Below are 19,157 nucleotides of genomic sequence, written 5' to 3'. Positions count from 1 at the left end.
ACATACTTCCAGACACCAAACCCAGTGGTGCCCAGGGGTGTCACAGATATAAAACAAACACAAGTTTCTGGAGCTGATGCAAATATCTCTATTGCTTTTACTGATCTAACAGCCAATGACCTTTGAATCCAAATCAACAATAAAGCCTTTTGGAAAAAAATCAGAGGCTTGGGTGTAAGAAAAAAATAATCCATCAGCTCCTGCATAATACTGTGCGGTAACTGTCCTTTGTAGTGGATTGGAGACTAAGCCCTCTTATATCCAGAAAGATATGTTTTTCCTCTATTCACCTCAGTCTGGTTAATGATTTCAAATCATGTCCAACTTGTACAAAGGAGTCACGGTTGTGTTTTGGTTCAATGCGAAGTTTTTCCACTTCAACAGCCTGTGAGTCAAGACTAAGGTAACCCAATATGTTAACGGGTTATAACATTAACAGCTATGCAGCTGTGACCCACACTAAGTAACAGACGGTCCACCCTCTACCTCAAATCGGAGTGCAAAATGATTGGTGTCTTACTCATCAGCAAAGGCAAAATACTCCCCAGCTTTTCTCCAGATAAAAACTACACCATCAAGGATGGTTATTGATGGGGAATTAGTGAACTTTTTTTAAAAAAAAGTAGCTGTTGACATTAGGAAACGTTTTGATGTTTTTCCAATATCAATCAGTACATCTAAGAATTAGCTGTGTCAGCACAGCCTTCCAAAAGCTGTTTAAAGTAGATATATTTGATAACTAAATTTCCAAATTGTAGTCTACCATGCTGTCACCACTATTCTAGTTGGCAGAGGGGTTTGGTCACTTACCAAAGCTCTTGCCATCAGAAAATTTCTACAGCAGTGAATTTGTGTTCTGCAAATTCAAACATAATAAACTCCAGAATCTTCACTTAAGCATGTACTTCCAATGATAATGTAGGAATTTACTCTGTTGGTCTAGACCTTGCAAGTACCTACCAGGCTTCTCAGCCAAGTCCTTTTCACAACTCAGGGTGGCACCCAATCTCAAAAAGAACCAAAAATAACCAAGAAAACCATTGAGGGTCTAATTGGAAAAAGAAAAGGTGAAAAATTGATATTATTGTGTTGGAGGAACTTGCCATAAATGACAACATGTGACAGCACTTCACAACAGTTGGCAATTGAAGTATAGATCATGGCAGGATTAGAAGGAAATGGTTTCCAAGTAAAAGTTGTTACCACTAAATTATGGTACAAGGACATGGAGTTAGTTTTAGGTTGAGAGAGGAGACAAGGAAGAACCTTATCCAGCAGCAAGTAGTAATGATTCAGAATACAAATTTACAAAAATACTAAAGCCGACAAAAGTTTAAAAGAAATGGATAGATGCCATGAGCTAATGGGTTCCTTCTATGCCCTAACCACAAGGTAAATGGAATTTAATGCAGACAAGCAGAGATATTTTGTTCGAAACAAAAAGGATCACACCATGGGATGTCAATAAGCAGCTGAAGACCCCAGCATTGAACATCACCAAACTTCAAAATCAAAGAAATGCTACAGAATTAGCTGCACCCTGGATAAAGTAATCCATTATTGCTACAACACTGGGATCTACCTGATAATCTGGTTAATTACCTATATTACATGCTTTCAGTTAAATCATTATTCCATCAAGCTTAGTAGCATTTAGAGTACTTTACACTTAACTTGAAAGTGTTTGGGGGGGGAAAAAAAAGCTGTATGTCTACTTTCATAATTTACTTCTCTCTGAAAGTTTAACAATGTAAGCAAAGTAAATATACTGTCAAATAAGCTTCTATAAGTCAATTTGGAAGAGATCCAATAGCTCTAACAGATCTAGCTTATGTATAACAATGTTCAACAATAGAGAAAATTGAACTGAACAATGCTTAAATATGATAAGCTATTAGCAATTATATTGACAAGTATTTGCAGCTCCAGGGTGATTAAGTTTAATTTATTCTCCACGCCAGCTTGAAAATAAGTTGACAGTTACTTGCTGTCTGAAATATTGGACAACTTTGAGAGTTAAACAGAAGATTTAAGGTTTCCAAATGACAAATTTTACTATTCGGAAGCGCTAGCCAAGGAGTACTTTTGCTGGCACTTTTTTTTCTCCTTTAAAAAGGAATAAAACGTACACACACACACACACACACAGCCAAGTTTCATTGTACTTTTTATTTTAAGCTTAGTGCAAACTGCAATTACATAAAATGAATTGTGAGATGTATCACATTGCTGACCAGCAGAACTAGCTGTTGGAAGGGAGGATGAAAATCAATGATTAACACACAAACTTACAATATTTGAAAGTCACAAGGTCCAAGGGAAGATAGTGATCTGAAAACCAACTTTTAAACAGATTTTTAAAAAGTTTAAGAAAAAACAAAACTCATGCTCATGACAAAAAAATACTCTAGCATTACAACATAACATAGTAAAACCAAACACTTTGTTCCATGTTTCATTAACACAAGTAAAATAATGCAATGCATCTTTTTTCATAACTGTTCAACATTCAAATAATATATTATTAAAGAAATGTAAGTATCAATCCATTTATTCTTTAGTCTCTGCATATAGCTGTGGCTTATTTTTCTAAATCTGCTGCAGGTGTGTGTCAACCAAGAGTCGTACCATGTTTCTACATTAGTCTTTGAGCAATTTCCTTCTCTACATGCCCACTGACCTGAAATATTTTTTGATTTACTGTAATGAAAAATATACTGAAGATTGCAATGTATCAAATTTCTATAATCAGGTCATCCAAATTCTCAAATTTTTCTACATGTTGGTTGCACACAAACAAACAAACAAACATTCTAGTCAGCTGGGCTAAAGGATTTCTTGTTCACCACAGTTTGGGGCTAAATTGGACAATCTCAAATTGCAATGCTAGCACTTCCATAGCTTTCAGTGCTTTTTTAAAAAAAGCAGATGGGGAGAAAGAACTTATCTCCATATCTTAGTCACAGATTACAGTTCAATTAGTTAAGGTTAATGGTTAAGAGCATTAGTGAAAAGTTGTATCAGCAAGGAAAGACAAGGTCATCATAAAAAATCTTTAGCTGGTTTGAAGAATAAACAAAAAGGTTAAAGTTTAACTAAGATCAAAGAGTAAATAGGAAGCAAATTTTTTTTAAAAATGTTAATTTCAATCACTTCACAAATCTGTGTACTTTTAAGAATCCCATGCATGGATAATCTGGCATTGTGACCCAAAGATTTTATCATTCATTTTTGTGGAGTTTGGAGTGGCCTCACACAAATTTACTAATCCATATACAGTCAATAGCAATACATGTCATAACAGATATATTTATGTCCACAACCTTTGAATTGTTTTGATAGAGTTTACAATTAACAGCATATTGCCTGACTAGAATTGCATTATCTTGCCAGGACTCCACAAATAATCTTAACTATATTATCCCTCTCCCCAGATTTTAGACAGCTGAAATGGCAGGGGCTCTTTAAGATGACATATTGGTTTCTACAGAGAGATGGGACATATTCTTGAATGCAAAACTTTTACAGGAATTCACTGATCACCAGTGTGGTCCCAACCCTGTACTAAGAACTTTCTAATGAACCACTCCCATGTATAACTTGCACTTTCCAAAGTCTTGCACCTGCCACCTCCATGTGCACAGTACTTGCACGGAGCCAATTAGGTGCAGCAGAATATCCATATCGTTTCAACAAATTGGCAATTCATGTGTATGTGGAAGTTATGGAAGCCAAATTATTGGACGAACAGTCAGATCATGCACTGTTAATGACCAATAGATTTAACTTCAGAAAAAAAACTAATCCTTTTGATACTTAAGGAATTGCATTTAGTACTTTAACAAATAAAGCCATTTTACTCTATTTTTTTAAACCCTTCTAGGATTTTTAAGAAAATAATTACAAACTTGAATTGGGTTTTGTTTATCCCATAAAAGGGTTCAGAAACACTATGGCTTCACAGTTCTCTAACTGCCCTATCATTTTTCAGTGACGCATGTTTTTTTGTCTAAATAGAAGGATGCATTAGATTGTTCAGCACTGAAAAGGGAGACGACTTATTAAAATGGTGAAACTCACTTTTGCATTAAAGTTCCATCAATCTAGAATGCATTTTTAAAAGAATAAGTTACAGGAATCTACATTTGTGATACCAAAAAAAAATTAAAAATCTTGTCTGGCATGAAACCAACAAGTCTCACTTAGAGATGCGTGGAATAAAGAGGGAGGGAAATCTACCAATGGGATTATTGAACCACAATAAATCTAAAACGTTCCATGCTTAGAATGATTATATTGTTTATATAGTTTCAAGTGTAGTTTTACATAACATTTATTCTTACATTAAAACCAACAGTCCACATTTTAACTGGTTTTCCATAAATCAAATTATCAACAGTAAGGGCTGAACAAAAAAACTCCTATTCAAGTACACCAATGTTTCATAAAATGATTTTTTTTTTGAAATTGTGTTGTTATGTATCACATTCATAATTTTATGCTATGAGCTGACAAGAGTGTTCAACACATGACAGAAATCAGCATATGCCCCTTTGGAAGATTCTTGCTTAAAAAGAATTAGCCTTTGCAGTATTGATCCAAAAATAAAAGTATTTTTACAGAGACAACAATGCACAATTTGCTCTTTAGGCTTTCTCCGATTATCAGGACAGTGGGAGATGCAGTATGTAATATTTGGGAGAATATTACAGTTCATCAGATTACCCCTGGTCAAATCATACAGACCAGTCTGCATTACAATCAGGACCGATCATTACCAAGCTCCATGCATGCATCTCAATAATGATCAACATAATGAATGCAAGCCAATTTTCCCTTCTTTAACGTCAGTGACATCAAGATCAATGTCAATGCTCATGAAACCACCCGAAATCAGGTAAGTAAATTGGCAGGGGTAGGTTCAAAAGGCTTTTGAATTTCTGACAGACTGTTTAACCTCAGAGAGGTCACTGACAAAAGGAAGGGAAAACAATAGTCAAAATCCAGGACATTCAGCTATGTCTGCACGAGAATAAATTTATCATCCTTCATTTTGTCTACTTAAGTAATGCAGGAAGTTATACAAGGGAAAGATACCGTTGCAGTAGGTCAGAAGCTTCCTAATGCATCTATCACTATCAAAACTTCTCTCACACACACACGAAAGATCAGTGAAAAACCATAAAACATAGTTTAAACATTTCCAAGGACTATGCATGTAATATATATGCATGCACAGGTGCAAAGGTAAGGATGGATGAGTGGGGTGGGGGTGGGGATGGGGGTGTGAATGGGATAGAGGAGAAATAAGTAGGTGATGCCAAATAATAAAACAAAAGCTAATTCAAAGTAAAAAATTTCAGACTCCAACCAAAGTAAAAAAAACTTTCAGACTCCAACCAAAGTACATCCCACTTCACCAAATGTTCCATACAATTCAACAAAGTATTGCAGCATGGTTGGTTACTGGTCTCACCGTAGTGAGATCTGCTGACATCTTGTATAAAGATTTAGATGGTTTTAGCCAAGTACTAAATGCTATGGGATAATTGGATTTCCACAAAAATGGTACATTTTGTTCTCAAAAGTATTAACTAATGTTGCCTATCCCATCTCCATGTTACATCAATATTTTTACCTTAGGAATATCAATGACAGTGAATTGACATCTTTATGCAAAGTGTAATGGAATAGAATAGAATACAAGACAAAGTGTAATATCATGGAATACTGCTGAAATATAGAAGTAACCAACCTTGCTATTTCTAGCAAGGTAAAATAAGATTCATCTCAAAATAAATTTGAAATTGGATTTTTAAAAAAATGTAAACAATCAGGTTCAGTAGAATCTTTTTCATGTTTATGTTTAGAAGAATTATATAGTTTGAATAAGATGTACTGTCCCAAGACAAATTATACAAATAAAAAAGTACTATCTCATCAAGTACAGGAGTGACACTTTTTACATTAAAACTCCAGAAGTAGTTTAACACAAGTCAATCTTCAATCTGTACATCAATACTGTATAATCCAGTAAGCTGAAAGCCCAATGGGAGGAATATCCAGAAACACTGATTTTTTCAGAAGAAACTTTTCTGGTCATTCGCATGATCCACAGGACACTCCCTCTCTTGCAAGATGTAAAACTTTCCTACAGCACATTACAGTTCTGTTTTCATTAATTCCATGAATACAGAGCCTGATATCATTTCAGAAAAAGACAAAGTATGATACAAGAAAATTTGATAAATGTTTGCAGTCTTAAATAAGAAAAAAAAACTTTGTGTAAGAAGGGTATTTTTCTCAGTAACAAAACTAGCTACACGTTTTAAAAAAAAAACAGGATCTTTGCAGTATGCGTTCAACTAGATAACAATTATACATCCCACAGTAAAAAGTACAGATGATACAAAAGATTTCAGAGGAGGTGACATTGGAGTGCCTGATTTTTAAGACAAGAACAAATTGAAATTTTGTGGTCAGTTAAAAAACAGTTATAGTCGTAGTCAGTCTTCAGAGTGACATGGAATACTGCAGGTAATATGAATATAAATACAACCAGCAATTCCTCCACACATTTGAGTGTGCAAAATGTTATGCTAGTTCTGTTCAAACATTCTTCCTGTTGGGCTTTCTGCTACAAGGAATAAGGCAATGAGCACAGGAAACAAAAATGTTCATTCTATAGATAAAAAAATCAACTTTGTCATAATGGTATGGTAGTGATTAATGTTGTGTACTCTCACATACAGCGAGTTCCTGTAAGAATGATCAATGGTTACACATGTCAACCATTCCACATTCATAAACTACTAAAAAGCAACACTGTTACCTCAGGTGACGAACTGTGCAAAACACTGGGACTGAGAAACAGATGCACTGAAAAAACAGGAAATTTCTTGTCTGAGCATGTTATCTTTTTGGGAAAAGTTTAAACTGCAGGAAAAGATTAAACGTAATCTCCCCCCAACCCTGAAAAAGACAAAATGGTCCATTTATTGAACAGCCTTCAAATAAAGTCAGCTTTCATATCCTTCGTAACAAGTCAGCGCAAGTACAAATCAAGGACTAAAGAAATCAGAATAGTACTTTAATAGTTTCCTCATACATGGTAGTAGATTCATCATTACATATAGGGCAAAGCTGCAAGAGCCATGCAGGGGGAAAAAAAAAATACATACCATGGTTTATTTTAGTGGAGGAAATCACTAAATTGTTTAGTATTGTACACAAAGTGGTTATCAAATGTAGGAACCTATGCAGTAATGCCTAATCTCAAATTTGGAGCTTCTCCCTTATTACCAAAATGTCTCCCACCAGCCTGCAAGACCTACATTTATCAAGCTATTGCTTTATCACTAATGCACCGCAAAAGATGCAATTTTCCAACATCTTTGAAGCATTTAACAGATTGCAGTATCTTCTCTTTTGACAGAGTTCAGAGCACAGAAGAGACTTAGCACATGGACAATCCTTTCATCGATGCAAGAAATTTATAATCACGTTACATTGGTTTGTGTCTTCAGAGACAGTTGAAGTGAACGAGATTCAACTTTCAACTGGGGAAATAAAACTTTTAGTTGTCAGTACTTCATTTGATCAGGTGTCCAATCCTATGTGGTGTCTAAAATGTGGGGCATAAGTAATCAGATTTAGCTATATCACCTCAGGTTGAAAATCTAAACAATAAACAATGTGTCAAGGATTTCAAATGAGTGTTTTGTGTACCAACAGCCCATTTAAAACAATGTGACTAACTAAAAAATAGGAAAAAGAGAAAAAGTTTTAAAAAAGAAACCAAACAGTGCTCTGATAAAAATTTCTTAATTGCAGCACTTAGAAGGTATCTTTCAGTTGCAAATTAGGACCGTGACAAAAACTTAAATTACAGACTAAAACAGCAATGGAATGTCAAAAAGTTGCACAACTCATCATCTGAGGCAATTAAAATTAATGATAACCATTGGTGAAACTGCAGCAATTCTCATTCAATAAAACTAAAAAGGCACAATTGAATAAACTGTTAAATACCTGAAACTTCAGTCACTTATTATATTTGTACTCATTCTGCACAGATTTAAATAAGCTTTTGCAGGATCTTTATTCATAAGTATTTTCATAACCATTTAGATTTCCTTCTCCTTTTATGGTCTTCAGCTCCTTGTGTGGACTTAAGAGTCTCAAAAATCTTCCACTTGGATGTAGGAAAAACCACCAACTTCTTCAAAAGTGACCATATCTTAACTTACACCTGTAGTTAGTTGCCTGAAAGTGAATACGGCCAAACAGAGGTCTGCTCAAGGGTTCAGGCAGAACAAGCAACCGATCTGGAACTTTGCCGTCTAAAATCTAGCATTCCAGCTTGCAATTAATGGCTCTGTCAAAAGAACTCTTTCCTCCCATCAAGAGAGATTCAGGTAATTAAATAAGGAGGGAACCAGAAAGAGTGCCACAAATCCTACCATTCCATATGTCATGTAACGATAGGGAAGTTCCACCTCCATTCTCTTACGTGCCTGGCGGATGTCAGTGCATGGAATACGGAATATCTTGCAAGCCAGCGGGATAGTGCATGCTTTTAGCACTGCTCTGGTTAGTAACAGAACAATTACGCCAATGACAAAACGTAAAAATGCTCTTGCAATAAGGTTAACTGAGATTTCTGGGGGAGAAAATGGCAGAGCATCAAGAGGAGGGTCTGGTAATATGCCAAACATGTGATTGAAATGAGATGCACAAGCGATACCTGCGCCAGTGCCTAGAATTTCAGCAGTGTCACCACGGGATGTGCTCCATGTGTCGAGGGTAAATGAAAAGAGTCCCATTCCTAAGTGAAGGCTGATGATGAATAAAGGAGCATACTTGTAGGTCAAGTTGAAGTTGTCAATTATGTCCAAAGCTGGGTGGAAGATGATCAGGATCAAGATGCTATAAAGCACACCAGCAATGACATCCTATTAGAAAATAGATAAAGTTAATATGAGGGAATTCAAATAAAGCATCTGACCACATCTCAAAAAGCAAGATTCACAAACTACAACATCAATCAACCAATGATCAAATATTTCAACCTTTTTGCCCCGATAAAAAGGGAAGCAAGTGGGAGTATGGCACGGAGATGGAGGATTTGCCATGACCATACTGAATAGCCTACTCCGGCTCCTACTTTCCCCACGATTGGTATTCATGCCTTCAGCTGTCAAGGGTCTAGGCTGTGCATTAGATTACTTACAGTGTGGAAACAGGCCCTTCGGCCCAACAAGTCCACACCGCCCCGCCGAAGCGCAACCCACCCATACCCCTTACCTAACACTACGGGCAATTTAGCATGGCCAATTCACCTGACCTGCACATCTTTGGACTGTGGGAGGAAACCGGAGCACCCGGAGGAAACCAACGCAGACACGGGGAGAATGTGCAAACTCCACACAGTCAGTTGCCTGAGGCGGGAATTGAACCCAGGTCTCTGGTGCTGTGAGGCAGCAGTGCTAACCACTGTGCCACCGTGCCGCCCTTAAATTGCATTCTTCCCCAAGCCTGATTTTTTTTGTTGAAATTAGGTTTGCTCAACTTGGTCATTTGCCCTATTGTCTCCTTATTGCTTTATAATACACCAATGAAGCACTTTGGGTTTTGCTGCCTCATTGAAGCAATTATAAATAAAATAGTTGTAAATGTATTCCATTTAAAGGCCACTAGCCAAATAATGGAGAGGGATAATTTGCATAGGATTTCAATAATTGATTTTACAATGAAATCCTCTTTAGAATAAATTTCTACAAGGCAAAAATAACCAACAGAAAAAAACAGAGTGCTGTGGTGAACAAAGTTGAATAAAATATCACAAAGGAGGGGTTTACAAAGTTGCAAAAAAAAAGTAAACCTGAGAATTAAGAGAGAATTGCAAAATTCAAGAGGAAGACAGACAATTAATAAAATAAATGGAGTTTAAAATAGCAAGAACACAAATTGTAAAAGCTTCAAAAACAAAAAAGTAAAACAAAAAAGGGAAGCAGATTAACAAAGACAAATGCAAGTCCATTTCAGAGAATCCAGTTTAGTTAGTTTAATAGCAAATAGAGAAATAGAAAAGAAGCCTGCCTGAAATAATTACAATCCAAGGATCTAGTGAGAGATTGTTAATATTGGAAAGTTAAGTGGAGTAAACTTGAAACAATCCTCAGAACCCAAATAACCATCGTGCTAAGCAGCATTGAAAGAGATAAGTACAGAGAGTGAATGCAGTTACAAATGTAACCTTACTGCTTAAGTGAGAGTAAATTGCAAACAACAGGCCCATTAAGCTGGACATACTACTAATAGGGAAGAGAGAATAAAAGTAGTAAAATAGCAAGATACACAAAGATTGTTGTGGTATGGAAAATATTAGAATCCATTATATAGTATATGACTACCGGATATTTAGAAGATAATTGCATGAGTGGTCATTGGCAACATGGATTTATGAAGGGGAAAATTACACTTGACCAATCTGAAGTTTTTTTAAAAAAGAAGTGGGAGAGACTTAGCAGCAGTCAGGGAGAGAAACAGCAGTGCAGCCTCAGACCTGACTTGACAGCTGTCCCAACTGAGGGAAAAAAGCTGTCACATACAGGAAAGCTGAGGATTGATTAGTTATATAGCAGCTGCATTTGGTGTTTGATTTAGATTTAGTAGTATTTAAGTAAAAAGAAGGTGGTGGTCTAAATGATAATGATTGCTGACAATTAATCCAGAAACCCAGGTAATGTTCTGGGTATCCAGGTTTGAATCCCACCATGGCAGCTAGTAGAATGTTTTAAAACAAATGTTCACAATCTGGAATCAAGATTTTAATAACAACCAGAAAGTAAATGTTGATTGTTGCATTAGGAAAGGAATCTGCCATTCTTCAAATGACTCCAGACTATTCACGTGTAATGCTCCTACTGTACAATTTGTTAAGTTCGGGCCACTTCCATGTGCATGAAGCTTTTTCAGCTGCAGCCCTACATTATGGATCAGAAGCAGTATCTGGAATCACTGGAGCATCCACAAAGCTGCAGGCAGAACAGATAATCAACAGTGAAAGTACTAAACAGGTAGTGCAAGATTGTTATTTATCTTAACACCCCCCAACAGAGAATCTGTTTTGCATGTGCTAGGGGAGAGGTTTCATCTCTCTGAGAAACCAAGAGACACTACAAGGGAAAAAGGGGAAGAAGGGGAGTAAAATTGTTAGGGGATTCTACCATAAAGCAGAAGAGATAGATATTTCTGCAGCTGCATCCATGACACCAGAATGGGACATTTTCTTCCTTCTACCAAGGTCATGACTGTCACTGACTAGGCAACAGGCCATACTGAGATGTTAAAGGGTTAGTTTGTTCTGCTGACATAACAAATTGGATGTGCTGGGGTGGGGTCTGTTTTGCAGGCAGGACGTGACAATCTAAAATCATACTCTAAATGCTGCAGTTTAAGGAATAACATAACCATACATGGGGGGGGGGGGGGGGGTGGCAGCTTGTCCTGCATGCATAACTGACAGATATAAAACCTTGTATAAAAACAGGGGAGAATGGTTCCCTTGTTCGTTCAGGGAGCCTTACTTGACACGCTCTGCAAGCATCTCGAAGATTGTGTTAAGTGATCCTCCAAAAACTTGTACTTGCTGAAATAAAATCATGGCTGTTCAAAGAAAAAAAAAAAAAAAAAAAAAAAAATCGGCATATTGAAGTTGCATCAAGCATGTAAGAATCTCAAGGGAACTTTACATTTGGCGACAAGTGGGATTACAACATATTAGGGAGCTTCTAGGTGGACTGAGTAAGTGATCGCTCATGTGATGGTAACAGGAGATAGATGGGCTAACTAGGTAAGATTTACCTTGATCTCTCACTAACCTTTCACTCAGTTGACCCCTCATCTCCTAGGACTCTAGCGATGGAACCTCTGAGCAAACTTACACATTTGTACATAGACCAGTTCATTCCAGGGAGGTTACAGTATCCCTGGAATTCAGAGGTTAAGAGTCTTTAATAGCAGAATGAGGCCCCGGAATATAGTACATAAGATAAAAGGATAACTATTGTGATCAAGACAATCACTCTGCCGTAGCCAGTCTAAGAGGGGAAATCCCCCTGTGAAGGTCAGGACCATGAAGTGAGTGTGGAGACTGAGGACTCTGAACTAGTGTACAGACAGAAGTTAGGAAGTTGAGACTTTAAAAGAAAATGGCACAGACATTTGATAAGTCTGGTGTCGGAACCGCTTTGTATCAGTTATGCTGGGATGACCCCCAAAATGAGGAACAGTTCAGGTGCCAGTCAGGATGCTTAAGTAAAAAGTTGGGAAATGAAATATGGCCAATGGGAGGAACTTGGAACATAGATATAAGTTTAAAAGCAGAGGAAGCAATTTGGAAACGTAATTTGGGGACTAAATGGAAAGATTTAATATCCACATGGAGAAAGACTGCTGAGGAAATAACAAATAAATCTAAACAGGTCAGCTGGGAGAATAACTCATATCAAAAAGATGGATTAGATTGCGAGACATAGGAAACCCTAAGTTTTGGGAAATGCTGAAGAGTCAGTGTTGAGGTTAAATGGAGTAGAGAAAAACAAGGAGTCGTCGGGGTTGAAACGCCAAGCTGGACTATCAAATGGGAATAAAGTCGGAGGTACCTCCTGACATGTCTGGTCTGCCAATAATGAGCACCAATCACATTCCTGGGAACCTTGCTCAGCACTTCTGATGGACAATTGATGCTGGAACATATTGCCCCCATTCTGCCAACTGCTCCTACCCAGAAAGGGGGGACACAACAAATTCAATCAGCTGCCCAGTCATGAGCACAAAAACAAAAGCTAACAACCATGAAGAGGAGATCCATATGCTGGTCAGTAGCCTTCCTATGGATATTAAACCACGTGAGTTTCGCCTTCTCTTCTTTCGGCCATTTAAGGGATATGAAGATTTCCTGATCAAGCTATCAAGACAGCCAGTTAGCTTTGTTACATTGCATTAAACAGCATTTGATTTGATCCTGAAAATCCAAACTCTCTGGTTGGAATCTGCAAAGACAAAAGCAAAACTGATGGCTACACCTAACCCCACATATATGCACCCTGCATTGGGAGCACACTTCACTGCATGGAACTCCAAAAGGCCTTGCTGGAACAGCACTGATCCTTGCATCTCCAGAGGCCTGAGCTCCTTATCCACTGTACACAACAGAACCAACCCCTGCTAGACTGGATTTTGTTTACAGGTTGAACTTTACAGAAGGAGATTTTGGATAACTGGCTTGTTACCACTCAACTTGGATGGGGTGGAGTGGTCACTAAAGACTGTGGATTTAAGAACTTTACTGGTGAACACGTTTCCACGTGGGAAGATCCTGGGGATCCTACATATTGCATGAACTAATAATTCCTATTTGTCAATCAATCAATCATTGTCGTTGTGTCAATAACTTGACTAAATACTGGCTGAGATTCCTAGGAATAAACTGGCAGCACCTTTTTCAGATATGACAATCCAAATCATACTCTAAATGCTGCAGTTTGAGGAGCGGCCCAAGTCACAGACCGCCTCAAGGAGCAGCCTAATCACTTCACATTGCTTTTGGAGTGTGACTATGGAGTGGCAGGGGGTTGTGTCGTGCATCATGACTGACTGGGATACAAAACCCTGTCTAAAAAGGGAGGGTGATTCTCTTGTTCAGGAAGCCTCACTTGACACACTCTGCAAGCATCACTAAGAGAGTGTTAAGTGATCCTCTAAAAGCTTGTAATTGCTTAAATAAATTGTGGCTGTTCACAGAAGTTGGAGTATTGCAGTTGAATCAAGCATGTAAGCTCAAGAAGGGAACTTAACAAAATGAACATCCAGACAGACATCACAATCGACATCAATAACAAGAGGAGTATAAAGAGGGATGAGGCCTAAGGAATAGTGAATAAACTCAAAACAGGATCCCAAAATGAATTTAAATCACAGGATTATGTACAGTACCACATGCTAGCAAGATTAGCAACATAAGAGAACAGCTGAATGGTTGAAGTGATGATAGAGGAGAGAGGGAAATTCCGGAGGCATCAACACTAATTCTGGGAAACATAGGATATGTACATGCTGGACAGGTTGCATCCAGTGGAGGAGAGCGCTGAAAATTCCTAACTTATAGTGGCAGAGGATGGAAACTGAACAGGGAGACACTAGAGAAGGAAACAAATGAAAAAGATGGAAAAAGTAGAAATCAAAACGTTTCAAGAGTGCTGGATATATATTTTTGAAAGATGGTGAATTTAGGAGGGCTCGAGTTAGGCTGGAGAATGGGACTAGTTGGGTGACTCTTTTGGGAGCCAGTATAGTGGATTAAATAGCTTTCTTCTATACTGTAAAATTATAGAAGTCTAAGGTTGACTAAAGCACACAGGAATGTATGCAATTCCTGTCCCCTTGCATGAAAAAGGCTATACCATGCCTTAAAATGAGAAAGCAGTGGAGATTCACCAGACAGATTCCTGGGATATTAGGACTGCCCTATGACGAGAGATTGAAGGGACTGACCTGTATTCTCTGAAGTTTAGAAGAATAAAACATGATATCACAAACTTAAATTCTTAGAAACAGAGTAGAAGCAGAAAGGATGTTTTCCTGGCTGTGAGACATTGAGCCACAAAGAAAAAAAAGAAGCAAGGAGCGAGATGTGAAGGAATATGTTGACTTGGAGCATGGTGAACCGTACAAAATCGAACCAAGTGTGTGGAAGGTCTATTGTTAGTAACCCTGCAGAATGGACACCATTGGCAAACAAAATTTAACACTGATGCATTTGTTTTGTACATTTTCCGTTGGAAGAATAGGGAAGTCACACATTACTTTAAAAGTAATGGTGTTGATATTGAGGAGGAAGAAAAGAATCCTGGAGCATAAATACACAGCGAATTAATTAAAATTGCCAAAAAAGGGCCCAGGGTAAAGAAAAGCAAACCAAGTGCAAAGCTTTATTTAGAGAGATAGAATTGCAAGTTATATTGAAACTGTATTGAACCACATTTATCATCCTGTGCACTGTATTGGTTGCTACGTTGCATAGAGGATGTAGGGGGACAGAGAAGATGTAGAGTGATAACAAACCATGATGATACCAGATCTGTATTGGTATAGAAAGAAATAAATTGACAGGCAGAGTTTCTTCCCTCTTGTAAACCATGATGTGATGTGCAGATGTTGATGCGGGATCGGGGTGGACAAAGTTAAAAATCACAACATCAGTTTATAGTCCGACGGTTTATTTGCAAGTACAAAGTTTTTAGTTAGGTAGCTACCTAAATGAAGGAGCAGCACTCCATGCTTGTACTTCCAAATAAAATCGGTTGGACTATAACCTGTGTTGTGCGATTTTTTAATTCTCTCATTGAGGCAGTGGCTCAGGGAGTAACCTAACAATGGCTTTTAATTGTAATGACAGAGTGGATACGGAAAGTTGTGTTTCCTCATGTGAGATCGAACTTAACGTAGACAGTCATCAGAAAATCCAATAGACAATTCAGAAAAAGCATCTTCACCCTATGGCAAGGTAAAACTTTGCACCACAAGAATGGTTGAATAAAACAGATTGTTGCATTTCAGGGGAAAACTAGACAAGAGAAAAAAAAGAGCACCTTATGACATTATGGAAGTGTCCCTACCTCTAGGCTAGATTGGCTGGGTTCATGTCCCACCTGTTTCAAAAGGTCATTGTACATTCAAATAGGTTGATTAAATGACAGAAATAAATATGTAAATGAATGCATAAAGAGGGTTACGATAGTAGATAGAGGGGTAAACAAAATGCTGCAGATACTGGAAATATGAAACATAATGCAGGGGACAGTCGGTATGTCTGGCAGCATCAGTGGAGACAGAAACAAAATTAACATTTCAGAAACAAAGTTAACATTTCAAGTCTGGTATGACTCAGATCTTAAAGTTTTTCCTCACTCCACAGATGCTGCCAGACCTGAATTTGTCTAACAGTTTTCACCAGTATGGAGTGGTAGAGACAAATAGGATATATAACAGAAGGACAGACTATGTCATCAAATGAAGCTTGAGTGAGAATGATGGATAAAGTCCATGATAGCATGGAACTGAGGCAGACAAGTTTCAGCAGGTCAAAATTAAGTGCACTGTTAAAGAACAGTGGCTTCACTGCAGTCATTGTACTTGTCAGTGTTTGCAAAATTAAACTAAGTCTAATCTGCTCACAACAATGAAAGCTTATGAGATTTAAAGCATTGTCTATCACATGACAAACACAGGAATGTTAAATGTTAATAAGATGTCCTTGATGTCAAAGTCACTGGCATTGGCGTTGAAGATTATATAGATTACCTGCATATCCTACCCTTCTCCAAAATAATTTCGTATTTTTAAAAAAAGGGCATGTATGCTTTTAAAACTGTTAAAACCACTTTAAAATCAAATCAAAAGCGGAGGAGACCAAGCTCCCTAAATCTGTATTGTGCTTACCTTTCCTCTGGTTTTTGTACAATTACACATGACATCTCTAATCAAATCTACTAAAAACAAAAATCATAACACTGGATTCCCCAATGGGACTAAATCTTGGAACTGGACCCCACGCAGCAGCAAGCAAAGTGAATAACTAATGTGGTCAGAAATAAATGACCACACACAAAAAAAAAAAAAGAGGTAATTCAATAAATGTTGCAGTCAAAAAGTTATCCCTTAAAATACTTGCTGCCCAACCCAAGTAAAAGGCAAACACTAAAAAAAAATTGTTTACTCTATAACATTGTGCCTAATGTCAATACTATTACCCTACAATATCACAATGTAGTCTAAAGATATGTTAAGGCCCTGTTATTTTGAAAGAAAGACCGTATGTTAGTAGTTAGTAGCAGAAAAGTGAAGAGTAAATCACAGACTCCCTCTTCACTGATGTCCCCTAGAATAAAGGGCAATCTGTTTATATTTGAAATTAAAACAAAACAAAAAAAAAAAAAAAAAAAACTTTTAATTACTCTCAGGTTATCACTTTGACCAGAAGAAATGCCACCACATTTGCATCAAAGGCAAATGACAGTGCAGTGGCTCTGGCATGCACACATTCTATAACCAACTCCAGTGATAAGTCTTTCACTGGTCTGTCACTCCTGGTTTTCAAAAAAAAAAAAAAAGGATTTGCTTTTCTGTAGATTTTAAATTTGTTGGATTGGTGGTTTCCTTATCCAAATCTACAGTTGATTGTATGGCAGACTCAATTTGTTTGATTTATACCTAGTTGTCTCTTATATGGTGTTCTGTTGTGGATGCAAGTTTGCTTGCTGAGCTGGAAGGTTGCTTTCAGAAGTTTCGTCACCATATTAGGTAACATCAGTGAGCCTACGGTGAAGCACCGGTGGTTTGGCCTGTGTTTTATTTATGTGTTTAAGTTTCCTTGAGCTACTGATGTCACTTCATGCTATTTTCCCCAAGGGCTAGGTGTGTAAATGGGATCCAAATTAGTGTTTGTTGATAGAATTCCAGTTGGAGTGCCATGCTTCAAACAATTCTCACTTAATGGCTCCTAATTCTATTAAATGCTAAATTTAAAAGTCACATGTTTAGATCCCTTCATGGTTTCACTCCAATTATGTTCAAACTTGACAAAAGGTACAGTTACAATGTTTAAAAGACATTTGGATAAGTTCACAAATCGGAAAGGCTTGAGGGATACAGGCTAAGCACAGGCAGGTAGATCTAGTTTAGGTTGGGAGAACGTAGGGACTGCAGAGTCTGGGGTGTAGTACAGGAAACGCACAGCAGGTCAGGCAGCATCCAATGAATGGGAGAAGCAATGTTTTGGGCATGAGCCCTACTGAGGTGTGTGTGTGTGTGTGTGTGTGTGTGTGTGTGTGTGTGTGTGTGTGTGTGTGTGTGTGTGTGTGTGTGTGTGTGTCAGGACTGGGAGTAACAAAAATAGCTGGCCAGGGGGAGATCAGGAAATTGGTGACATCGACGTTAATCCTGTGTGGTTGCAGGAACCTAACAAGGCAGAAGACTAGCTTAGGCTGGGATCATTTGGCGTGGACTGGTTGGACCAAAAAGGGTCTATTTCCATGCCGTATGAGTCTATGACTTTATAACCATACCCATTAAATGATGATTTTCAGCAACATAAAAATGCTGGTATAGAAAAATCATGCTTTAGAAAATGGCACTTAAAAGATGTTGGTTATCTAATAATGTTACAGCCAACACATTTTAAAAGTTCATTTAGAAACAGCGCCCCCAATTTGCCAATTGCATTATAGCAAATTCATGTTAATGAAACATGTTACAGCAGAATGACCTGTAGTATTATCATTATACAGGTAAGAAAATGAGGAGGAAGCCTTAAATGATTGCTCAAGCTATGTCTTAAAATCAATAATCAACACTAAGTATCTGATGTTTCCAGGTTGTGTGGAAGATGGAGTGATGCAGGTTTTCGGTGTGTGAAAATGTCAGAATGCCAACAGCCAAATCCACATCACATACAGGCCAAACAAAATTGACAATTTTGAAACTATTAACCCTAAAGTTGAATACATAAGCTGAAATGTATTTGTGTGCTTACTTTTAAAACAGTACCAGTCTAGAGTGTAACAGTGACAGCATACTACAGTTGTCAACAATGTCTTGGCACTGCATCAGTAACTTGACGAAAGCCTACTTTTACATGGTTGTCAAAGTTACAATGTCATTGATGCTAATGATTACAGGAAACAATGAATCAAACAGGCTATAAATATGCTCAGAGTCAAACCCAGCTAATGCAGAGTTTTTCCAGATCAGAGAAAGCATCATTGTATAAGTAGCTTCAGTGCTCTTTTGCGGTGTACATGTGTACACAGTATCAACTGATTTTCCACAGAATGGAGAAATGGAAAGAGAACCATTATGTAAAATTAGAAAATTAAATTGTTATAGGTCTGACTTAAAAATAAAATTTTTATTTCAATTTCAAAGAGCACCAACATTACCACCTTACTGACCAATAGTAGACTTCAAATGTTCGAACAGTGCATTTCCAAGGACAGTAGATTTTAGCACGTGAACAAAGACAGACGTTGTTTGTAGGCTTCCAGTATAGAACACCAATGCTGTTGCAACGCCAAGATGTCACTTTTGATATT

General features: G+C 37.6%; 1 protein-coding gene across 1 annotated transcript in view; it reads right to left on the bottom strand.

The window, feature by feature from the left end:
* Positions 1-2,154: 2,154 nt before the first annotated feature.
* The window catches only part of sgpp1b (sphingosine-1-phosphate phosphatase 1b), a 61,322-nt gene continuing 44,319 nt past the window's right edge, over positions 2,155-19,157 (bottom strand). The window contains exon 3 of the mRNA XM_072568335.1: positions 2,155-8,954. Coding sequence (XP_072424436.1) covers positions 8,403-8,954 — 552 coding nt within the window. The 3' untranslated portion in view covers positions 2,155-8,402. The remainder of the gene's footprint in view (positions 8,955-19,157) is intronic.

The sequence above is a fragment of the Chiloscyllium punctatum genome, chromosome 4 (assembly GCF_047496795.1).
Source record: "Chiloscyllium punctatum isolate Juve2018m chromosome 4, sChiPun1.3, whole genome shotgun sequence".
Classification (NCBI taxonomy): domain Eukaryota; kingdom Metazoa; phylum Chordata; class Chondrichthyes; order Orectolobiformes; family Hemiscylliidae; genus Chiloscyllium; species Chiloscyllium punctatum.
Note: the sequence above shows the minus strand (reverse complement) of the source record. Positions and strands in the feature narration are given on the sequence as shown.